This window comes from Lissotriton helveticus, chromosome 1_1 (assembly GCF_964261635.1).
Source record: "Lissotriton helveticus chromosome 1_1, aLisHel1.1, whole genome shotgun sequence".
Classification (NCBI taxonomy): domain Eukaryota; kingdom Metazoa; phylum Chordata; class Amphibia; order Caudata; family Salamandridae; genus Lissotriton; species Lissotriton helveticus.
The window spans coordinates 1,454,605,145-1,454,630,524 of record NC_136057.1 but is presented as its reverse complement, the minus strand read 5'-3'; the positions used below and the strand labels follow the sequence as shown (position 1 = coordinate 1,454,630,524).

General features: G+C 47.2%; 1 protein-coding gene across 2 annotated transcripts in view; it reads right to left on the bottom strand.

Annotated features, from left to right (window-relative positions):
* The window catches only part of CCNT1 (cyclin T1), a 69,905-nt gene that overhangs the window by 8,515 nt on the left and 36,010 nt on the right, over positions 1-25,380 (bottom strand). For both annotated transcript variants that reach the window (XM_078685921.1, XM_078685916.1), the window contains 2 exons: positions 18,683-18,846; positions 3,579-3,649 (listed from right to left, as the gene is read on the bottom strand). In XM_078685921.1, coding sequence (XP_078542047.1) covers positions 3,579-3,649; positions 18,683-18,846 — 235 coding nt within the window. The remainder of the gene's footprint in view (positions 1-3,578; positions 3,650-18,682; positions 18,847-25,380) is intronic.

The following is a 25,380-nucleotide window of genomic DNA, read 5'->3' as shown; positions in this document are numbered from 1 at the left end:
AGGAAATTCTGTAGATCGTGGAAAAAGGTGACATCCTCTGCCTTTAGTCTCGCCCACACCCCCCCTTACGAACTGTGAAGACAGTGACACAGCCTTAGAAAGGTTTGAAGCTTCTGTAACCGAAGCCCTAGACTCCATTGCACCGCTTAAGAGGGTAAAAATCCATAACAGGGCAGCCCCAGCCCCATGGTATTCAGAAACTCTCAAGAGAGATAAGGCCATATGTAGAACTAAGGAACATGGAGGGAATCAAAATAAGAGAAAGAAAAAGTGCTCTATCGAGTTGCAAACAGAGCTTATTTAAAAAGCTGCAACTTAGCCAGAGGAGCACATCTTGGTGCCAGAATTACAGAAGCTAAGAACTCTTCCAAGGAGCTCTTTAAGATTCTAAAGGAGTTCTCCAACCCGAAGGCCAATAATCCTCTACCTCCTCCCACACAAGAGTTATGTGAGGACCTAGCTAGCCATTTTATTCAACAGATTGATCAAATCTATAGCTCTTTCGGTCAGGAAGAGGCTAATTATGAGGGCACTCCTCCCCAGGACAACCCTCTTTTCCCTAGCCTAGGAATATTTTCCTGGTATCACTGGTGAGCATGTGGGCTCCTTACTAGACCACATGAAATCTGGATCTTCACCAGACCCGGTTCCGCCTTTCATTATGTCAAAACTCACTCCGATCCTAGCCGAAGTGCTCACTGAAGCCGGTCATATCTTGTTAAATACAGCCACGTTTCCTCGTAAGTGGAAACACGCACGCATCAAGCCATTGCTGAAAAAGGCGCTAGCAGATCCTACTGATCTACAAAATTATAGACCAATCTCTCTCCTCCCTTGTAGCTCAAAAATCTTGGAGACATTAATCAATCGTCATCTCTCTGGTTATTTGGAACAGAATAACCTATTGGAGCCATCCCAGTCAGGATTCCGGGCTTGTTATAGCACGGAGTCCGCATTGTTGGAAGTCACAGACTCCATAAGGATGTCACTGGACAGTGGGACCCCTTCAATGCTAGTTCTCCTTGATCTGTCAACAGCCTTTGACACCATCTCTCATCGCATCCTTCTGGATAAACTATGAGAAATTGGTGTCAGAGGCTTGGCACTTAAATAGATACAAAGTTTTCTGACCGAAAGAACACAATGTGTCCAGCTGGATTCCTTTGTGTCTCAGACCATGCGGATGGATAAGGGGGTCTCGCAGGGATCCATCTTAAGCCCCACCTTGTTTAATTTATATGTGGCCCTGCTGGCAGCAATTATTAGAAGCTGCGGGTTCGAGGCTATCTTGTATGCTGATGACATCCAGGGGATAGTCCCCATAGAGTCAGAACTTGCAGTGACCAAAGCAAAGTTTAAAAATGGCATGTCAAATAAAGCCATATGGATGAAGAAGAACTTTCTTCCGCTCAATTCCATCAAAACAGAGATACAGTCATTATCATTTAAGGTGTGCCGTGTGCCCGATGCCGCTGCCAAGCGGTTAAATGGCTATTGCAATGCGCTTGCCAGGCTTAGCATAACAGAACAGGGTGTCAGTGTGCCTCCTGTAAGACAACAGGTAGGGCAGACCCGGTGCCAAGGCGTAGCCTTGACGTTACAAAGGTCGCGAGCAGTCCCCGGCCTCCCAATTGTGCATAAATACAACATACAAAGTCTGTAACAGGATAAAATACATCTCCGATGGAACAATTCAAACACCACAACATGCCCATTGGCCAGCATGCCTACTGCAGAAGTGGCATGTGGGGAGATAATCCAACACTGAGTGTCGCACAAATTCAAGCCCTGATTGAAGACTTCCAGTCATGGACACTTCCGCAAGGGTTGTGAGTGGGCCACCCGTCACCTGACAATGCGAAACAAGACAGGCACGTGTGTACTGAGATGGAATAGATGCAACCGCCAGGGAACAGTCTCAAATCTACTTGCTCTCACTCTATCTGCTCTTTTGTTCCTTGTGCTGCCCTCTCCCTTTGCACTCAGTCTGGCTCACTACGTTTCTAGGACCCCCACATCCTGCTCACTCTGTCGTTCCTTATTAGGTCTGTTCCCAGCCTCTTATTCTTTTGTGTTTCTTCCCTTTGTACTGAGGCTCTCTTTGCCTGTGCTTTCCTTCTCCACTGTAATGTACTTTCTCACTGATGCTATGGTCCTCACACAGTCTCGTGCCCACATGAAGTTTCTCGCTTCTGCACTGCCATTCGCTTTTGTGCTCTATTCATTTAATCTGCTGTTGCTCCCTTTATTTTTACTGGGCCATACCAGAGTGCTGCACCTTACGGACTCAAACATGTTGCTGTCATCTGTGTCAAGCTTTGTCCTGGGAGAAGAACACAGTGCAAGACCGGTGGCCATCAGGATACACCACCTACAATATGTGCCTGTCCCAGGCAGGGTCTGCCACACAGGCGCTGCAAGTGTGGTACGTGAAGCAAGCCTGACTGTAGGGTGGGAAACAAAAAGGGGGTGGGGGGCAGCGAGCCAATCAGGTGTCACGTTGGGTCCCTTTAGAAACGTTCAGCTCTGCTGTGCCTCCTCTTCATTACAGAAGGGGTGGGGTTGTGGGTATTGCTATTTCCAAGAACCAAAACTTCCTGCCGCCTCTCTGCTCTTTATTTTACAGCAGTGCTAAGGTTTGCCCGTTAGCATTAGGATACTCTCGTCTTTATTCCAGAGGTTGTCTCTGTGCTCGCCACTGGACTGTCTCCTAAATAAAAATACTGAAAATGACTAAATGAATTTTGTTTTGATTTTTACAAGGGTGTCAATTATCTTGATAACATCTGAAAGCATCAGACAGTCCCGTCTTTTTAGCCATAAGCATAATTCACTTTAAATGAGAAGTTTACTTTTTTACACTGTTATTATGGATGCAACGCAACAAACCGATTTAATTAAAATGTCAGAATTGACTGAAGGCGTCAGAAGACAGTCACCTGGCAGCTTTTTTTTAAACAATCTACAAAGTAATCTAGTCCTTTTTCAAATACAAATCCCAATATTTGCTGATTTTCAATTTGTTGAGGGGCAGGTGTAGCCTATTACCTCAGTGTTTTGAAGAAGCTACTTACTAAAAATAAGAAGCTCAAGCAGGCACACAAGAGGCAACCTCTTTGAAAAAGATTTTAACGTGCAACCCACAAACTCACTGCAAGCCCAGCCTCAGTGCTTTACCTATTAACACCGTGAAGAGATTACACTACATAAGTATTCACAGCGTGCCAGTGACTGGGCTATGGATGTGGGCATAACTGGACATACCAGACTGGCTGGAAAGTGTATTTTCTTCAAGTGTGTGGCACCCGTTTGGTGAACACATGCATAGTTATCAAATGCAGTCTTTCCTTGCAGATAAGGGCAGACTTGAAGTGGGCGATTTTGTCTGACGCTACAAAGTGTGGATAATCTGGCCTCTTGAGTTCAGCTTAAACTGTGATTGGCAAGAGCATCACATACCCTTTGTTGTGTATGTGAAAATAAGTCATCTAGGTGCTTTCCTAAATTCTCAAGATCGCCAAAATGTCACCCTAGAACCAACTTTAACCCACAAATACCACCAGAAAACAAACACTCACCCTCCAGTTCCTAATACGTTTGAGACGGTTTGGTGTTTTCTCCAGGATCTGCAGAAATTCATGGGTTAGCTCTGGAAAAGAACAGATATAATAAGTGGGTTTCAAATATAAAGGGGAAGACTGGTAAAAGGCAGCGAGGGAGCAGGAGGGCAGTGACAAAGAAGGGCAGTGACAATGAACCCATGTTACTTTATCTTCAGAAACACTAGCGGTTACACTCTTCTGGCCGAGCCCTCATCTTTGAAGTTTCCTGGGAGTCAAGTTAGAACTGGAAATTCTTTAACAACATTACTAAGTGGGACAATGAAGGAATCTGGCTCTATATATACTACACCAAAATGAGGTATAGTGTGTATAGCAACCAAGTGACCCCAGAGGTAGGCAGAGGTTAAAGTTAGATAGCACCTTACTCTCATTTGTGGTAGAGTGGTCGAGCAGTAAGGCAGTATCAGAGGACAGTGTTAAGAATTTGATGTACACACTTAGTCAGCAAATTAATTCACACACTCAAGAACTGAACTCTAGGCCAACTGTTTTTGTATAAAAATATATACTGTGGTTTATTTTTTGAACCAAGCAAGCCTGGCACTGGTAAGCATAAAATACTTTTCAGTATTAGGTTGCTGAATATAGAACAATTTGAAAATGGAATAGAACTTGTACTTTGTTTGATTTACAGGGGATGCAGCAGGTTACAACACTTACCAAATACAGTACATTGGAATGAATTGGCTTTTTCAGTAAATTACAGGCAAGTTACTTTTTATGTTACTTTTCTACCTCGGTGCTGGATACCTAGATTCAGCACTGGGACATTTCCTGTAAACAGGTAAGTAAATAAGTTTTGGTTATTTGTGCAATTTTTAGACAATATTTTTAGATTTCAAAACTCCACACTTCAAAGTTATCCTATGGAGGAAAAACAGGTTATCGGTTCACAGGTAAGCAATCGACTGTGGGAGTTAAGGTTCCGGAGATAGACTCGAAGGTCCCCCAGGGTCAGTGATGCACTGTTATTGCACCTTCAGCTGCTCTAGGGCAGACGGGTGCAGGCCTCCGGTTGGTGGCTGCTGGCAAGCAGGCCACTGGTTGTGGGAGCAAAGCTCCAAGGGTTACGGTCAGGGCAAATGGGGAAACAAAGTAGCACAAAAGGTGCACCCTCAGCGGCACTGGGGCGGCCGGGTGCAGAGTGCTGTTTTGACATTGGGCGCCTTGTTGTTTTCTATGGAGAACTTCCAGTTTGCAAAAGCACTGCAGGCAGGGAGATGAAGGACTTCTGGGTGCGACCATCACTTGGAGAAGTAAGTTGGGAAGTTAAGGGTTGGTTAGGCACCATTGGTTAGGGCACACAAGGCTGTGTGGCGTTGGGTGTAGGGGGTGCCTTTTAGGGTTGGATCTTCTTACTAGCTCCTGGTCACGGTTAGGAGGGCCTTCTGGATTTAGGCTGCAGGCGTCGGCTGGAGGCATGTCAGGGGTCACCGGACCTCTGGTCAGGATCGCCGGGGTGACTTCCCTTTGGTGTTTTTCCACTCGAGCTCGGGCCAGGTTCAGCGGGTGCAGAGTGGGCTGGATTCGCAGTATCTGGCTGCTGCCAGAGGTTGCAGTTGAACAAATCCGGTGTTCACGGGAGAAGCAGTCTTTGGAAGTGAAGGCAGGCAGGTCCTCCGGGGTTTCTGAGGTTGATGGCTGCAAGACACACCAGGATTTCGCAGGAGCAGGTTCGAGGGGAGAAGGGCAGTAGAACTGGGGCCAAGTCAGTGGGCGTCTTCCTCTTGTTAGCTGGCTGCCTTGCTGTTCGGTCCTTCTTCTTTACGTCTTGTTGTCAGGCTGGATCTGAGGAAGCAAGGTTCAGGGTGCCCCCTAAATACTAGATTTAGGGGTCTTACATGTAGGTAAGGGCAGCTAGCAGCCACCAACCAAAGGCCCCCTACCCGCCATAGGCTAACAATGGGCCTACTCACTCTGCACCCGGCTGACCCTGAGGGTATTAACGACTGTACCTACCTGAACCTGGGAGACCCCCGAGTCTACCCCCAGAACCTTAACTCTGCCAGTCGAGTACTTACCTGAAAGCCGATAACTCACATTTTCTCCATAGGGTAACATTGGCTGGTTTTCATTTGGAAAATCGACACTTAGAAGAATTTCTGGCAAAAACCAGGCAATGTTATCCTATGGAAGGAAATCAGGTTATCGGAAAATCACAGTTGTAATTGCTTTTTAGGGTCAGTGCTGGGCACACCTGGAAATTCTACTAAGTGTCGAGTTTTGCAACATTGAAATATTCTTCAAAAATCATCCGATCAACGAAAACTAAATTACTCACCTGGTACCAGGTGAGATCCCAGTGCGGACTCTTTGTGCCCAGCACTGACCCTAAAAAGCAATTCCAACTTTGATTTTCCAATAACCTGATTTCCTTCCATAGGATAACATTACATGGTTTTTTGCCAGAAATTCTTTTAAGTGTCGATTTTCAAAACATACAAATATTCCTTAAAAATCGCCTGTGTAGCAAAAACGATTTCTTTCAACTGTTTACAGGAAATGCACCAGGGCTGAATCCAGGATCCAGCGCTGAGTAAGAAAAACATTTGTAAAGTGAGTTTATTGCATTTACTTAAAACTTCCCATTGAGCTCAATGTTATATTGTGCTTAACTTGTGTTGCAAATTGCAACTGTATTTTGTGCATTTAAAAGTCTACTGCAATTTGAAAGTATTCAATTGCAACACCTCATTCTGAGAAAGTATTTTTATACCTACTTGTGGTTCTAAAATAAAACAACAATATATTTTTATATACAAAACAATTGGCCTAGAGTTCAGTTCTAGAGTGTGTGAGACCATTTGCTGACTGAGTGTGTACAACAAATGCTTTACACTGTCCTCTGATACTGCCTTACTGCTCGACCAAGCTACCACTTTAAAGAGTAAGGTTATATCTAACTTTAACCTCTGCCATACCTCTGGGACTGTGGACTCTGTGCACACTGAAACTTAGTTTGGTACAGTATATACAGAGCCACTTTCTTACAAGGGCTCACCATCCAGGTATGGCTTAGTACCAGTGACACAGTGTGTACAGGACCCATGCCCAGGTATACCCTTCCCATTTAGAGCAGCGCATTAAAGTATACAAAAAAAAGCGATGGATGGAATGCTTGACTTAATCTCAGCTACTGAAAATGTGGTCGCTGAAATTACTGAAACTAACGTCAGCTGGGTCTTTTGTAAGAGTCCTATCAGTGAGTAAGAACACTGTACGCTTTAGTTGCAACCATTTTACTGTGTGGAATTCAGTTTGAGGGTGCTTTGAAATGTTCAATTTCCAGCTGCTGTCTGAACCAATTGTCAAGGGGTTAGGCCACCAAGGTTGGGTTGAGGGCGTTACATAGCTTTGGGCTGCAAACTTCTCAAAGGTCTGTCTCCTGGGTTAAATCCTTTGAAGGGTTTTTGGTTGATGAGGTGAGCAGTGCGGACTTTTTTGTGTGAGTATTTAGGACCTTCCACCTTAGGTTTTGGTGATGTACAGAAGACCTGGAACCTGATCCTAGTGTTTACCATGAGCCAGTGAAGCACTTTCAGAGCTGGTCTAATTTGGTCATGCTTGCGCAGGTTCATGTTTGAGAATAAGAGAAATGGTTTGGAAGATACAGGCACCCTTTCCCTAAGTGAGAAGGCTTTTCTTATTGTGATGTCCAAAATTGTCACTACAACCTGGATTCTTCTAGAGGGTATTATCGCTGATTTCTCCCCATTATTCAAGAACACCACCCCCTCCCAAAAAAACACAGACAATTGTATATCTTGTAAAGAAGTCTCTTGGGGTAATTTCTGCAGAAGCCAATCATCAAGGTATGGCTAAGTGTTGCCTGCTTATCGTCAAGAAAGTGCTGCAACTTCTATCAACACTTTTGTAAAAACTTGCAGTGCCAGTTTCAGCTGCAATGGAAGGACTCTTAAAATAAAAAATTTCCTCAACTGCCCAAAAACATAGGTGTCTGGAAAACAGTGTCTTGTAAGTTTAAAGACGATAATGAAATGGTTACTCCCCAGTAGGAGTAGATTTGCAGCCTGAAGAACTTTTGGGATTCACATATTATGCATCTATTTCTCCATCGATTGGTTGATTCTGGAATTGTGTCTTGTACTCGTCCTCACTTTCCCTTGTCTTTATTTTTTGGTGTAGGCGTCATCGATCCCCATTAGGTGGTAAGTCCATCCTCTTTGAGACATCAGACTGCGCCCTCAAAGTTTCTGTGCGTCGTCATCATCTTCATATTCTTCTTTCCCTTCACAACTGTTCTCTTTGGAACTTCTGCTCGTTTTTGAAGTGTTGTTCACTGCGCCTGTTTGCTTTATCCCCATTTTCAGGTAGGTGGGTGGGTCGCATCTGAATCCAGATAATATCTTCAGGTTGCAAAACTACACCTACTGGTAACCATTTTTGTTTTGCAGCATGAAACCTTTTCTGGATTCACCTGCTGTGCATCACATTACGTAGAGGTGTCTGATTCCATGGGAGGGATGGGTTGAAATGTGGATGGGTTGGCAAAATAGTGTTTGAGCACTATGTCCAACTTGTGCTTCCTTGGATATCTGGATGTCCACACAGTAGTGTTTTGTGAAGGTGTGCTGGGATAACCATGTTGCAGCCATATAGATGTTGCTAATGCGTTGAGTGTGCCCTGGGGCATGTGGGTAAATTTGTCCTCCTTTTGTGCAGTATGTTTGAATAGTTTCTACTATTTACTGTGTGATTGTTTCCTTAGTTACAGGCATACCCTTGCTTGCCTTGCTATTCTGAGTTGGTTGCCTTTGCAAATTGCTTTTGTCTCTTGTAGATAGTACATGAGTACACTTTGCACGCCCAGAGTGTGTAGCGCCCTTTCAGCCTGTGAATCTGGATCCTGAAAGAAGGCTAGTAGTTGGATGCTTTAGTTGATGTGAAATGTGATACCACCTTTAGTAGGAACTGTGAGTTTGTTCGCAGGAAAACCTTGCCAATGTTGATTTGAAAGAAAGGTTCCTGGTTCGTGAGCGCTTACAGCTCTGCTGAGAGACGAGATTGCTATTAGGAATGCTGTCTTTAAGGTTATAAACTTCAACTCTGTCTTGTGCATTGGCTCAAATGGCTGTGTTATCAAATGTCTGAGTGCAGTGTTCAGGTTCACATTGGCGTCTTTGCTGTTCTAGGTGGTACCACCCTCTTTGATCCCTCCAGGAATCTTTTCACTACTGGTAGTGTGAAAAGCTGTTCCCGGTTATTCCTCTGGTGTATGCTGAGATGGCAGCCAGGTGAACCTTTAGTAATGCGAAGATCTGGCCACTATCCAGTAGGTGGGTGAAGTACATTAGCACAGCACGTGCCCTGCCCTTGTCTCTAGTTTCTGGTGGCCCACTGCACCACTGTAGGTATCTAATCCACTTTGTGGTGTAGCACTTCCTAGTGCTTGTTCTTCTAGCTTCCTTGAGTATTTCATCGTCCTGGAGGGCAGCTGTAGGTGTCCGAACTCTAGATATTAAGGAGCCACGCTGAGTGTAGCTGGTTCTGAGTGACGCACTCCTCCGTTCTGCATAGTAAGCAGGTGCTTTATTGCTTTGATTTATCCTCTGGGCATTTCTAGTAGGTCCAACTAATATGTCTGTCTGGCCCACTGCAGGGCGATGAGTATGAGTGAAGTCCCTGGTTGTCTGGACTTGTTCAGTACCCTTGAGATTAGGAGAATCAGTGGAACAGAAGGGTGTAGAAAAATCTCCCTGACTAGTCTATTGACAGGGCATTCCCCTTGAACTGGAGGTGTGGGACCTGGATGGAAAGTGTTGGCATTTTGTGTTTTTTGGACTTGCGAATAGGTCTATGCTTGGTGTTCCCCAGCATCTTAACATGCCGTCCAGTACTTTCTTGTGTGCTCAGTCGGTCTGCTTCTGTGTTCAGATCCGTGGGGAGGTGAATTGTTACTACAGTCGTGTTCTGTTGGATCGCCCATTTCCATATCTCCTGTGCTAGTTTCGACAGTGGGAATAACTTTGCTCAGTTTAGGGTTGTCTGAGCACTGTCTGTCCTCTCACATGTGCATGGAACACTTTCAGCTCTAGGAAGGCTGTCATTAGTTCTGGATACTTATGTGCATAGGGCTCCAGAAACCACTGACCTTCAGCTCGTGCGTGCTCCCCAGCCCTTGTGGGATGCGTCCGTCGATATGGTCACCATGGGAGTTGGTAGTTTGAAAGGTCTCCCCACTCTCATATTTGTCAGGTTCCACCATTCTATTTCCTTCTGAACCTCTGCTGTGACAACCACTAGATCTTCCCAGCTACCCATGGCTTGTGAACATCCATTGCAGAGCCATACCTTTATGGGTCGTATGTGCAGTCTCCCATGAGGTATGAGGGGGAGACATAATGTTATCATGCCCATAAATTTCATGACAGTTCTCACTGTTCGAGACTGCCCATTCTTCTGGTACAGAAGAGTTTTGTCCTCTTATTAATGTTGCTCTCTTGGGGTATGGGTATTCCCATTCAGTTCTTGAGTTCAGTGTTGCTCTCAGCAACACCTTTAACTGCTCCAGGAGTGGTGTCTATTTTTCATGGTTTGCGGTGAACCCCAGGAATTGTAGTGTGTTGATGACTGTTTACATTTCTAGGTGGCATTTTAGTTTCGATTTTACATTTACCAGCAAATTGTCCAGTTATGGGTAAATGTGTATACCATGTATTTTCAGATGCGCTGCCAACACCATTAGGCATTCCATGAACACCAGTGTACATGTACAGGTTGTCTGGGGGCTTTAGCCTTGAGGGGTAGCTGTTGACACCCTCCTCAGGGGATTTGGCACCGTGATCCTTCCGTTCAACAGTGAACTGGCCCTGGCACTCCATCATGATGGGCTCATCCTCCTCATATTCCAAGAGGTCTTCCGGCTCCAGCGTTGTGTTTGCCTCGATGTCTGGTAGGTCGTCGCCCAATTCCCTTGACTTGGAGGGCTTTGTATGTGTAACGCCTTCAGGGAGTCGTCGAACTCCTCCTTGCCCTGGAGGAGCGCTGCCATTTCGATCTCGAGGCGGCGTCATCTTCTTCGAAGACCCTCCAGCGAGCATTCAGCATCAGTTCTTGAGGAGAGTTTCCTCCTTGCTTTTTCCCTTTGCCCCCTCCTTTGTGCCTCCTGGTGTTATAGGTTGGTGCAAATGTTTGCCCCAATTGTTGTCCTTTGATCGGGACCTTGCAGCTCTTTCTGTTTGTGTTGAACTCTCACCGTCTTTTATTACCTTCTGTCGCCTGGCCTCTTCGGCCTTTGTGGGTGTCTCTGCTCTTTTGACCTTGCTCCGGGCTCGTCTGTGCTTCTTGTCGTCACTGGAGAGGCCCTGGTCCTTCAGGGACTACTGTGGACTGTGGTCTGTGGTATGCCAGCCATTGCTTTATCCTCTTGTGAGTGTTTAGGACAAATTTGGTACAGGCTTCACAAACTTCGTCTTTATGATCCTTCTGGTGGCACAGGTTACTGACCTCATGTGGTTCCTTCAGCGCGAAATTGTTGTGGCAGTTAGGGCAGAATTTAAATGGTGTGTTCTCCATGTCCCTTAGGTGCCCATCTCCTCTTTATTCTATGGCCACGTGGTGATCACCGACGGAATCCCCCGTCGAGAAGGCTTCTCATTGGTCTTCAGTGTTTCTCGTGTCCTACGGTGATTTTTGGTGTTTTCAGTCGAACTTTTCCTTACTTTCTCTGCAAATCTTCCAAGATTCTTCGGAGCTCCTTTGGTGTACCTCCAGGCCCAACGGCGGAATTTCTTTTTAAAGATGACAACCATGCGCAGACACATTCGGGGCACTGTCTAACATCTCACAAAGGATGTACTTACCACCAAATGGAGGTCAAAGACACTTATACCGAAATAAAAAATAAGGTAAAAGAGTAAAAGGACATGACACAATTAAGAACCCACCCACTAGAGGTGGAATAGATGCACATCATGTGAATCCAGAAAAGGATTCATGCTGCAAAACCAGTTATCTAATTTAGGGCATGAAAAATGTGAGATTCCGATTTTTGTTTTCCAGTTAACTTGTTTGGGAATAGCTGATCTAGAACTGGGCTGAGACCTTCATCCTTTTTCATTAAAAGTACACATCTAAATTACCATTCTCAACCTCTTTGATAGTGAGTCTTTCTATTAAGCATTTTAACTTCATACATCATCGTAATTGGTACTGCTCGAGGGTAGTCAGGTGGCTACTTAATGGGCAAAGGAAGGGAGCCTGCTTCCATTTCTCATTGAATATTATTCACCTACCACTAAAAACCGGTGCAGTGATGTTCCCCTGTTTCTATTCTAATGAGGATAAGGCTACTGCTTGCTTAGCACTGCAGCGGGATTTCTTGGTCGTGAATACAGCGACTTCCTAAATCCAGGCAAGGATTATTTTACTTAGCCAGTAAGCATCCGTTTGTCACATGTAGAGCTGTAAATTCACATGCTTTGCATACTCCTGCCATCTAGTGTTGGGCTTGGCTGTTGCAACATGATTTTCTTTGACAAAGTCTTTCAAGTCACAAGGCCTCTGTGACTCCTCCTCTGGTAATTAACATGCATGGGCCACATTGATCGATAGTTTTCCGCACAGTGGGAGAGAGTAGGTATGGATTAGTAAGTAAGACAGGAAAGTGGCCCTGCGTGTAGTGTAAATATTTATGGAGGTTGAAGATATCTGGAGCAAACACTGGCTTCTGGGAAGGCAGGTAGGCACAAGTGAATCGACAGCACTACATGCGACGATCAGATGCTTACAGTGGGCAACATAATCCGTTCATAGCATATGTGGCTTTAGATGCACATGGTCTGCAGCGACTATAAAGCACGACTTCACTAAGCGGCGGCTTGCCAGTGGACGGTGCAGAGGTCTAAAACAAAGTCCTTAGGAGAGTTTGCCCAAGACTCGATGGTTGCCTTACCACAATGTCCACACAATATTGCTTTGTGAAGATGTGTGGAGTGGACCACGTGGCAGCTTTATAGATGTCAGTTATGGGTATATATCCCAGAAAGGCCATAGTGGTGTACTGTTTGTGGGTGGAGTGAGGCCTGGGGAAGGCAGGTAGGGTTCTCTTGGCATTGAGGTAATAGGTTTAAATACATTTAACAATCCACCTGACTATACCTGCCTTAGATAGTGGATGGCCTTTGTAAGTTTGTTCAAAGACAACATATATCTACACTTGACATACTGAAACAAGCTGCGGGAAGAAAACCGGTAGCTCAATGGTCTGATTAAGGAACAAGGGGAGACACCACCTTAGACAGGAACTTGGGGTTGGTTCTAAGGACAGTCCTGTCATTGGGAATAGGAACAAATGCTCTTGTAGTTCACTAATACATCGAAGGGACATTATGGCGACTAAAGAAGGTGACCTTCCAGGAGAAAAAATCTGCAAAGGTCAAGAATGAAGTGGTTCAAAGGGAGGTCCTATGAGTCTAGTAAGGACAATGTTCAGGTTTCAGACTGGTGCAGGTGTCACGCTAGGTGAGAGGACATGTTTAAGGCCCTCCAGGAAGGCTTTGATAACAGGGATCTTGAAGAGTGAGAGGTGTTCCCTGTTCTACATGTATGCAGAAATAGCGGCTAGGTCTAAGTGAATAAAGGCGTAAGCTAGCCCTGATTTTCACAAATGTAAGAGGTAACAGATAACGTCTTGATTTAGAAGTGTAAGGGCACTGATTTGGTTTGGGGTACAGTAGTGAACCAATCTTTTCCACTTAGCAACGCAGCAAGTATGTGTGGTAGGCCTTATGTGCCAGATCGCTAGATTGACCTGAATGAGGCCCAGATGTCTAATTCTGCCTTGATTCTGTGTGAGAAGTTCCGGTTTGTTGACTGGGGTGACGTACATCTCTAGAAGACTTGAGAACCATAGTTATCTGGCCCACATGGGAGTCACCAGCATGAGGGTGAGGGATGGGGAGAGGGGTTGGCCTAACGACTAAGGCGCTCGACCTCGGACCTGGGGATCTGGGTTCGAGTCTTGGTAACGACGCCAAAAACCCCCCTGTGATTCTGGGCAAATCACTTAATCTCCCTGTGCCTAAAATGAAAGTGTGTCCTCATGTAATGTAACGTAACTGGTGCTATGTAAAGCGCTTTGATACCTGATTCGCTCTGATACCTGATTCGGTTCGGGTCTAGTTCGCGCGCAAAAAAAAAGGGTGAGTGATGTTTGCTGCAGGTTCCTCACCACTTACGGTAAAAGTGGGAGAGGGGATAAAAGCATACGCCAAGTTCTTGACCTGTTCATCCACACAGCACTGCCCAGGGGCTGTTGGGAGTGGAAACATGAAGGCGAAGCTTGGGTATTTATTTTGGATTTTCGCATGTGGTGAAGAGGTGTACGTCTGCCTCTCCCCTCCCTTCGCTGACCAACGCCGAAAGTAAGGGAGTAGAACTTGTGGATGGAGTTTCCACTCTTGAACCTATTGCAGTGTCCTGCTGAGCTGGTCTGCAAAGTCACTGTTGACCCCTAACAGGTATCCACCAGGAAATGCACTTTGTGGTGGATCACGCAAGGCCAAATTCTCTGTGCTAGTGCTAAGAGTTGAGGAGAGTGTGTACCACAGGGGCGGCTGGCACGTATGTGAACCAGTAGGGTGGGCAACTAAGTGATGGGTGGGCGCATGCAAGCAGGCAAGGCGAGTGGCAAATAATAAAAAGTAAAGTCACTTTCCTTGCCTGCTGCATGCTCAAGGTCCTCTTCGGTCCCTCCTCCGTCTGCTCCATAGGCTCAAGACTCTAGGAAGTTCCAATAACCAATCCTGGTGCATCTCTCACCAGCATGAGAGCAGCGCCAGGAATGGATGGAGCGTTCTGGCCGGACCCTCCTTCAGACCCTTTAGACCTGAGCTTGGTCTCCATCCAGCTGTCTAGGTAGCTGAGTGGAGAGCTTCAAAGGGCGCATGTCACTTTGGCCAGCTCAAGAGAGCCGGCCAAAGCGACATGCGCACTTTGGAGGGTCCATCTTGCTCCTCCAGAACTCCTCTGCTGCCGACGACACGCCCCCATTAGTCCCGGCTGCAGGCTGCTGCGCTACTAAACGTGAAAAATAAAATCATTTCGTTGCCATTTTATTTTTCACGTTTAGGGCCGCAACGGGTGCAGGGGGCGGGGACCATGTCCCCTTCGCCCTCACAAAGAAACTGCCGCTGGTGAACCACCATGCCAACTTGTTTTTGCAAGTAAAGCATGGCTGTCAAGTTGTCTGTTCGCACCAGGACTAGCTTGCCCTCTATGTCTGGGAGAAAACCTTTCAAGGCTTGGTGTATGGGAAAGGTTCCAGATGAAAGATGTGGAAAGGCCGTTGATGAGGTGGCAACGGACCCTTGACTATAATGTCAATTAAATGCTCTCCTAACCGGTAAGTGATGAGTCCAAGGTAATGGTTACCTGCGGAATCAGGTCTGTGAAGGGGCTGCTGGGTAACAGGTTGCTGTTCAACCACTGCAGAGAGCGATGGGTGCGGACCCGTATCAATATCCTCCCAGTGACCCTTTGCTTGCAACTACGGCACCTAGAGGCACTCCTAGAGCAGACCCACAGACCCACATGAGTCTTGAGGGACTGCAGCTACACAAGGCCATCATAGTTAGGAGGCGCTACACTGGTCAAACTGAGAGGTCTAAGTGGCTAAAAATGAGGCAGTAGCTGCTGTAATGCAGTCACCCCTTTCTCATTTGGGTAGGCTTTGCCGGAGACTGCAGAAGATTAATCCTAGGAATAATTACACTTGAAGAAGATGCGGGTGAGACTTGGTAGGTTGACTGTAAAGCAGATTTTGTGAAGCAGGGAGATATCAGCTGGGTGTGGCCTAAATTACTTTGCCTGCTTGCACTCTTGATCAACCAGTTGTCAAAGTACGGTATGATTGGAGTCCCCACTCCACCACTAGACATCTTGTGAAGACCATTATGGGCTGTGGTGACTCTGAAGGGCAACACTTTGAACTGGTAGCGCTGGCTATTTACCATAAAGAGCAGGCAGAATCAATAGGCCGGATCGATAGGGATGTGAAAATAGGCCTCCTTGCTGCAGCAGGAGAGGACATCCTGTAGGGTGACCATGTGGAAATACTCCGAAAGGATGTATCTGTCCCTGGACCCTTTCCCCAACAGGTGTAGTGCGATCGTGGGGGATACAGGGCAAGTCAACACTTGGGAGGTAGAGCGAGTGCCTCTGTCTCGACCTTTGGTGCCGTTATCCCTGAAGGTGCCCATGCATAACCCCTACCTCCCCGTTGGTGGTAATTCTGCTACTGGCATTGGTGTGAAAGAAGCCCCTGGTTGAAGGAACTTGAAGGACACTCAGTGTTGGTGTTCTTTATCTTTTCCAACAGCTCATTAAATTGCAGACCAAATAGGTCTTCTCAGTAAAAGGGCAGGTTGATGAGATGATGTTGAACTTCTGGCTTTAATCCAGAGACAAGCTGCCAAGAGAGGTGGTGGAGGATCAGCTGTATCCACAGAAGCTAACGCACACTGAATGGTGGCTTTCTCCTCAACAATCACTTCTCTCCTTTTGTGGTATTGGTCAGAGAGATGCTGGAGTAGGGCCTCATTCCTTTGGGCACTATGGTAGCGGAACAGGACACCGCCTGAACTAGCAATGTTGCGCGAAATATCAGGATCGGCACAGGGATACAATTCATGAGAGACACGCCTAACACAACTCACGACGTATAAACTGAGGGAAATAATTAATGAATGTTGGACGCTTTCTCACCTCAGAAACACAAAGTGATTTTACCGACATCACTTCTACATGTTCGATTCTCATCATTTTTTGCACTTGAACTTATGACATTATTTGAATTCTTGGATCCTACTCCTATTCTGAAGCCTTGAAAAAGCCCTGTGGGCGAAACGCGCGTCGGCTGCTGCTGCTGTTTTATCAACAATGCTGTGATTGGAAAAAGAACTCATGGATCTGATTGAAGAGTGTGACTGAATCCCTTCTTTAGATTGACAATTTGGAATCCTGAACTACAGCATTGAAAGAATTCATGTATCTGTAGACCTATCAATGTGTGTTATAATAGTTGGATTATAGATATAGGGATTGGGTGTGCTCTGATATAGATTTGAAATTGAACTGGCAATGTGCCAATCTGTGGTGGCACCGACCCTACCCTCTTGACAGTTGAGTCAATGGGCTTATTCTCCTTATCAGGAGGGGGGCATTCCCTGTAACCTGGGCAGCTGAGCTCTACCAAGCGATGGACACAGTCATCAAGTCTGGAGGCACATGGCTTCTGATATAAAGGGGATCCAATAGTGCAGGCTTAAACTGCTTTTCAATCCTGGATGATGCCACATGGGATTTCACGGGCTCCTTAAAATTGCCTGGTGCAGAGTTTGTCATGCTCTTAAGCATAGGTAGAAATTGCAGGGAACACTCAGTTCTGCAAAGCGTCTTCATTAGGAAATCATCCTCTGGGGTGATGTACAAGCCCATCTTCTGGTTGGCGGCTGCATGTTGGATGATACTGCAGTATGCAGTGGCGTTGTGGGGGTTGGGTGAGGAAAGGCCCTAACAGAGATATGGTCATGGCCAGCAGGGTCCCCGGGCAAGGAGTGCTCCACATCATATTCAGCCCAATGATCCTCTGTAGGATACTGATAGACTGCCGCACCAAATTCCTCTGTTGGGGAGTAGGGGCTAGATCTACCCGTCTCTGACTACGAGTACGGTGACCCTTGAGTGGAAGTCGCAGGAGATGGGGGAAGAGAAGGAGAACTGAAATCCTTATACTTAGGCCTTCTAGGAGATGTCAGATGCAAAGGAGTGTCCTGTTATGGACCATCCTCAAAGGCAAGTTGTTGCTTTTTGGGCACAGTCTTTGCAGTATTGGAGATCTTGCCTGTGCAGAGGTGAATCACAATACAACATTCCCAATAATTCAGCTCCTGTTGGGCCTTTTCAAGGATAGGTTTCTCTTCGGAGCGGGCTGTCGGCGGCCTTGGCACTGATGCTGGCTGTAGCACCAACGACTCTTTCGACTTCAAAGGAAGCTCCTACTTTGAGCGTTCGACGCTGTCGTGTGGTCTCAGATCCGAGGGCCGTGAGGGTCGACAGTCTTTGCTGGATCCCGTTTCAGCCCAGACACCTTGCCTCAGTGCTGGCCAGATCCCTAAGGCGGTGAAGCACTGGGAGGCAGTGTTGGCTTTTGCACTGGACTCTATTCCCAAAGGGGCGGTGCTTGGCTTCAATGTGCTGCTGATTACGCCACATTATAGCGAATAAGGACATGACATCGGCCTCTTGCACTTGGGACAACATTCGAATCATGGAATTTCATGTTCAGGTTTCAAGTGAATATTCATTTGCTTCCAAGAGTCCAAAAAACCCATTTGCGGAAAAATTAGAAACAGCAAGAAAAAAAGGAACGGGTTCACTGGCAGAGGGGAGGTAATCATGTACCTACAACATCACTTCCACAGTAAAAATACTGATATGCAGAGGTGGCACCTACAACCATGAGTTGGAAGATAGTGCTGTAAAATATTTTTCAACATTCAGCTGATGCTTGTGGAAACTTTGAAGTTAAGAAATCTCCCTAACAAATTAATTGCCATGGGATGGCAAAGTGCAGTGGTACAAGAGATGTCCAACAAGAGAGGAGCACACAGAGCAGAGACAGCAACAGTTAGTCGAGGAAACATGAAAGGAAGATATAGGGCAACTAAAAAGGTGGGTAGTAAAAAGAGTTTTAGGGAGAGTCTCGGCTATTCTCTGCCTCTTTCAGAATCCCAGGAAGTCTAACGAATGGCTGATACTTTATTTTTATAGTTGCACAACTGCACACTAATTCCCCAGCATGTTCATTAACTGGCAATTCAGATGTAGACAGCCATAAAAAAGTGTTACTAGAGGGCAGCAAGGAGGATACGTGGAATTGAGGAGACCGGAAAGTAGGAGAGAGAGGATGCACACGTTGAAACTCACATGGAGTGGGAGGAACAACTATTCCGAGTGAAAGAGTACATGCAGTGCTGCATGACCATCTCAGACTGAGGATAAGAGAGTAGATGTGAGACATTGTAACAGGCACTCACCATCCAGGAGTTCGAGTGTGACCGTGACATCCACATACTCCCACCAGGGCTTCCCGTCTGTCGACACAGGGATCTCCCAGTTGGACCATTTGCATGCCAGATGAATACAGACACAGGCCACGACAGGAGGAGTGTATTGCAGGCTGAAGGTCGTCAGATGCAAGCTTCTCATTGAATGACAGAAGAAAAAGAATGATATCGTGAGTGCATGCCAAATAAAGCGATGGCCAAATCCACAAACACTTCTTGAGCCACCCACTTTCATCTCTTCAAGGTTTTTAAGGCCTTCTGACTCATTTCATTCGCTTTATATCCAGCTGACTTATAAACACATATTTGCACAAATGTAAACACTCAATGCATAAAACATTCACCATCGCCCTAGTAGGCTTCTCTGTCCTACCAGTACACATACTAACGCCTCTCCCACCCCAGACACACCCGCAAAAAGTCATCCCAAACACTTACACAGACCAGGGCAAATAAAAAACGCAGTCATTCCAGTTCTGTCCACCTGCCCTCGATACAAAAACATTTTCAAACACCCCAACCCCAGAAATAGGTTTTTCCTGCCTAAGACACATATGCAGGATCCAAAAATAAAGGACACACAATTGCTGCTACATTATGCACCCCTATCCCAAATGATTGCAAAGATGCTATTGAACGCCAATAGTTGTTTCAATGTCAAAGATAGTTTGGGGTGCGAGTGTGAATTGTACAGGGAGCTTTGAACAGCACCGGAGTATTGTAGCGGATGGCATTATGTAAGGCTTTCAGCATGAATAGTGAAATTCTCATGGGGTACATTTTGGAGACAGCAGCTATGCTTACCCTTTTTACAGTTTTATCACCACAAAGCGGGAATATCTTTCTGGGGACTTTGTTGAGCAAGAGGAATGTACTGGAATGTATTATACTGTATACTGTAAATATTCTTCCGGTATTATGACTGCATTTATATAGCACTATTTACTCTGATGAGGCGCTGAAGCCCTTTCACAGACTGGTACCGCAGGACTCTGAGGGAGTTAATTACTCCCCTTCGCCAAATAGATCAGAGCCATGTATTTTCATTCTCTTTTGCACTGATATACAACAATAGCTCTGCTTTAGGGACATGGGGGTGGGTGAAGTGAGAGTAGTAGCAAACAAATGTTTCAGCGAATTATTTCTTGCCTTGATGATATATTTAAACTGTGCACTCTGGAAACAGGTGTACAAAAAACCATGCTGCAACTTTAACAATGTCCCAGAGTGATATTTTCCAATATATGCCAATGTAGACCCCTTCCCTCTTGTGCAATGTGCCTTGATCGCACTGTCAATCAAAGCTTACACCAATCAGAGAGTACATACCTGAATTGTCTCCACAATCCATACAGAAATCTTCCCTTTAGGAAACACCTCCCATCAGGCAGAAAGCAGTACAAAGAATGAATATGCTACTTACCAGTATGCATCTGTTCTTGGCATGTAGGGCTGCTAACATTCATATCTATAGCATAGATCGCCGCCTAGTGTTGGGTCCGGATGATTGCACATTGTTGTCCTGGAAGAGTCTTCGAAGTATCACGAGATAGGTGGCTCCTCCCCTGGACTACAGTGCGCATGGGCATCGACTCCATCCCCAGATTGTTTTTAGCCATTGTGGCAAAGATGGAGTATGATCGTGCAAGTGATGTCCATGCTAATGATTGAATGCAAGAAGGTCTGCAGCCGCCGGGGAGGAGGGTGGGCGATATGAATGTTAGCAGCCCTACATGCCAAGAACAGATGCATACTGGTAAGTAGCATATTCAGTTCGAGGCATGTGGGCTGCTAAATTCATATCTATAGCATAGAATACATAGCAGTCCCTCCATTAACGGCGGCCGCCCGTGCCGGTTGCAGAAGTCTGAAAAAGAGTTTTGAGAACAGCCTGTCCTACAGCTGCCTGCTGTTTGGAACGCACATCTACACAGTAATGTTTGGTAAACGTATGTGGTGTAGACCATGTGGCTGCTCTACAGATGTCTTCCAAAGGGATGTTACCTAGGAATGCCATGGAGGCCCCCAACTTGCGGGTGGAATGGGCTCTGGGGGGGACCGTTAAGGTGCGCTTAGCTTTCTGATAGCAAATCTGAATACACTTAACGATCCACCTGGCTATTCCTGCTTTGGAAATGGGGTTGCCTTTGTGCTGTGCAGAGAAGGCAACAAAGAGTTGCTGTGTCTTTCTAAAAGGTTGTGTTCTGTCAATATAGTACATTAATGCCCTTTTGACGTCTAGTGTATGGAGCATTCTTTCTGCTACAGTTTCTGGGTTTGGAAAGAATGCGGGCAGTTCAATGGTTTGATTGACATGGAACTGCGACACCACCTTAGGAAGAAACTTGGGGTTAGTGCGGAGCACCACCCTGTTGGAATGAATTTGTATAAACGGCTCTTGAATCGTGAGCGCTTGTAGCTCACTAACGCGTCTTAAAGACGTGATGGCAATGAGAAAAGCGACTTTCCATGTGAGGAATTGAATCTCACATGAATGTAGAGGCTCAAAGGGTGGACCCATCAACCTGGTGAGGACCACGTTGAGATTCCACGCAGGAGCTGGTGGGGTCCTGGGAGGGATGACCCGTTTCAGCCCTTCCAGGAAGGCTTTAATGGCAGGCACCCTAAAAACAGAGAGATGCTGCCTGTTTTGAAGATAAGCTGCTATGGCGGATAAGTGTATCCGAATGGAAGCGTATGCTAGATTGCATTTGTAAAGATGTAACAAGTAGCAGATGATGTTAGGAATGGATGCATCTAGCGGGTTGATATTGTGTTCTGTACAGTAAATGACAAACCGCTTCCACTTTGCTGCATAGCAAGCTCTGGTAGTGGGCTTTCTTGCCTCCCGGATGATGTCCATGCATTCAGGAGGCAAATTAAGGTAGCCAAACTCTAAGACCTCAGGAGCCAGATCGCCAGATTGAGCTGTTGCGGATCTGGATGCTGAATGTCGCCATGGTTCTGCGTCAATAACTTGGGTGTGAGGCGCAGCCTTTGATGCGGTTCCACGGAGAGTTCTAGAAACGTGGTGTACCAAGGTTGGCGTGCCCACGTTGGAGCAACCAGGATGAGCGTCATCGAGTGTTGCTTTAGCTTTCTTGCCACCAGCGGAATGAGAGGCGCTGGGGGAAAAGCGTACGCAAATCTGCCTGACCAGTTCATCCATATCGCATTGCCCTGCGACTGTGGGTGAGGAAACCTGGCGGCAAAGCTTTGGCATTTTGCGTTTTCCCTTGTGGCAAAGAGGTCTATCTCTGGATGACCCCACTGCTGGAAGTACGGGCGGAGTACTGATGGATGTATCTCCCACTCGTGCATTTGGTGGCTGTATCTGCTGAGCAGATCCGCCATCTGATTGTCCTTGCCCGGGAGGTGTTCCACCATGAGGAAGATGTTCCTCTGAATGGCCCACTTCCACATGCCCTGAGCCAGATGAGACAGCTGTGGAGAGTGTGTACCTCCCTGCTTTTGTATGTAGTACACGGCCGTCATGTTGTCCGTCCGGATCAACACGACCTTGTTGCACAGATGTACTTTGAAGGACTTGAGTGCCATGAAGATTGCCATTAGTTCTAGGTAGTTGATGTGCATCTTCTTCTGTTGCGGTGTCCATAGTCCCTGCACCGTGTAGTGGAGCACGTGAGCTCCCCATCCCTGGAGAGATGCGTCCGTCGTCAGGGTAATCTGTGGCACAGGCTCTTGGAACGGTCGGCCCTTGCAAAGGTTGTGTGGAGTCCACCAATGCAGAGAGCTGTATGCCCGACCGGTCACCAACACTAGGTCTTTCAACTGGCCATGAGCCTGAGTCCACTGACGTGCCAGGCATTCCTGGAGCGGACGCATATGCAACCTGGCGTGCGGGACTATAAAGATGCAGGAGGCCATCATGCCTATCAACTGCATGAACACTCTCGCTGGGAGGGAGTGTTGCGGTCTGAACCGTTGGATTAGCGACTGGATGTTGTCGATCCGTGCTTGGTTCGGCTGAGCTGTGGCAGTCAGAGTATTTATTGTCGCACCCAAATACTGCCGCACATGGGCTGGCAGGAGGTGCGACTTGGGATAGTTCAGGGAAAACCCCAGACCATAAAGAAGGTGAATGGTGTGAGACATGTCTGTGGCGCACTGTCGCTCCGACTTGGCTTGAACGAGCCAGTCGTCTAGGTAAGGGTAGACATGTATGTTTTGTCTCCTGAGGTGCGCTGCTACTGTTGCCAGACATTTGGTGAACACTCTGGGGGCAGTGGTCACTCCGAAGGGGAGAACCTTGAACAGGTAATGCCTGTTTTGTATGGTGAACCTGAGATACTTTCTGTGTGAAGGATGGAGTGGTATGTGGAAATAAGCATCCTTGAGGTCCAAGGTTGCGAGGAAGTCTCCCTGGTTTAGTAATGGAAGAACCTGTTGCAGTGTTAACATGTGGAAGTGTTCTGAAAGAATGTACTGGTTCAGAGGCCTGAGGTCCAGAATCGGTCTGAGTGAGCCGTCCTTCTTTGGGATTAAGAAGTACAGGGAATACACCCCTGTGCCTTCCTCCTCCACCGGCACGAGCTCTATAGCGCCTTTTTGCAGCATTACAAGAACTTCCTGCTGCAATAAGTGCAAGTGCTCGGCTGACATAGGACGTTGTCTTGGGGGAATGTTGGGGGGAGTGGATGTTAACTCCAAACAATAGCCGAACTGGATAAGTTGCCGTACCCACCTGTCTGTGGTGATGGACTGCCAGACAGGGAGGAACCGTTGTAGTCTCCCCCCGACAGGTGTTGGATGGTCGGGGGCAGTGACAGGAAGTCACTGTTTGTTGGAGGCAGAGGAACGGGAGCTGTTGTTGCCTCTTCCTCTGCCTTTGGCACTGTTTCCCCGGTACCCTCCTCTACCTTGTTTGGGGTACGAGGATTGCGCCCCACCCTTGTTGTAAGGCGTTTGCTGTGCCAAGTGTCCTCTGGTAACACCTCGATTGCCTGAGCGACGAAAAGTGTTCCCACGGAATTGCTGAGACTGGAGAGCACCCATGGATTTGGCCGTCTCCGTATCTTTCTTGATTTTCTCGAGGGTGGTGTCCACCTCTGGGCCAAATAACCGGTCTGGATTAACAGGCTGGTTAAGGATAGCTGTCTGGATCTCTGGCTTGAACCCTGAGATGCGGAGCCATGCTTGACGCCTCAGCATAACACTAGTGTTTATCGCCCTCGCTGCTGTATCCGCAACGTCGAGCGCACATTTTATCGCAGCGTTGGAGATGAGCTTGCCCTCCTGTATAAGCATCTCAGCTCCCTCAAACTGGTCTGGAAGGTGTTGCAGCAGTTGTTCCAGGGTGTCGTAGTGCGCCCTATCGTATCTGGCCAGCAGAGCCTGTGTGTTTGATATGCGCCAGATGTTTGCTGCCTGAGCTGCCACCCTTTTCCCCGATGCCTCCAGCACTTTGGACTCTTTATCCGGGGGAGGAGCTTCACCCGTTGTTTGAGAGTTTGCCCTCTTGCGGGCATTTGAGACCACCAAAGAGTCTAAGGGCAACTGGCCCCGGATGTAGGTTGGGTCGCCAGGTGCGGGCCTGTATTTTTTCTCTATCCTGGGGTTCACCACCCTAGCCCTGGTGGGTTCCTTGAAAATATCCATGGCATGTTTAAGGACCCCCTTTAGCATAGGAAGAGTTTTCACAGTTTTTTCCGCTGCAGAGAAAGTGTCAAATAAAAAGTCATCCTCCACAGGGTCAGCATGCATCTCTACTTTATGATTTGTAGCTGCCCTCTCAATTAAAGCATTAAATGCCGCAGAGTCTTCTGTGGGAGAGGGTTTTACACCATAAACCTGAGTGTCCTGGAGAACCTGCTGGTCTCCGTGATCACCAGTGGCCATCCAGGAGTCCTGCTGATCATCAGTGTCTGTGTTTGCAGGAAAGTTATACACCTCATCTTGTTCACCTTCATCTCCTTCTGAGCAAGTGGGCGAAGGTGTTGCCCCTCTCCCAGGCTGTGGAGGAAGTTGTTCAACTAGCACTGGAGTGTCTGGTGCTGGCCTCTTCCGTTTGAGAGGAATTACAAACGACTCCAGAGGCTGTGAAGTAATTTTCCTCTTGTACAGCGTGAGTTTCCCTGTGTCGGCATCGATAAAACGCGCTGACTGCTCCTCCAGTAGAGGTTGTCGAGGACCGAGACTTGCGCCGGAAACTGTGGAGTCCTTGGTCACCAAGCGTGGTGCAAAGGCCTTCGGCGCCACCTTAGGCTGTAGAGTGTAGAGGATCGGCATCGAAGTCTTCTTCGGTGGGGCCAGCGGTTGGGGTGCTGAAGGTGTGCTCGGCTCCGACGCCGACGCCTTGTCCCGTATCCGCTTGAGGGAATCCGAGACCTGCTTGGTAAACGAAGCGGATGGTTTCGTCGACCCGAGGGATGACCTCTGTCCACCTCCATGTGAAGAGACGAGCGTCGTTGATGGCTGTTTGGCCGCCGTAGGCGCAGACGTGTCTTCGACCATTGCGCTACTGTCACCGACCCCTGCCGCAGGCGCGGACGCCGACTCCTTCGGATCGACTGCCTTTGTTTTTTGCTTCGGGACTCCAGACTGTTGCTCGGTGCCCGTCGCCGACTTTGACTTCGACCCGGCCACCTTGCTCGACACCCGCTCGAGCACACCCTTCGAGCTTGGTTCCTTGGTCACTTTCGACACCT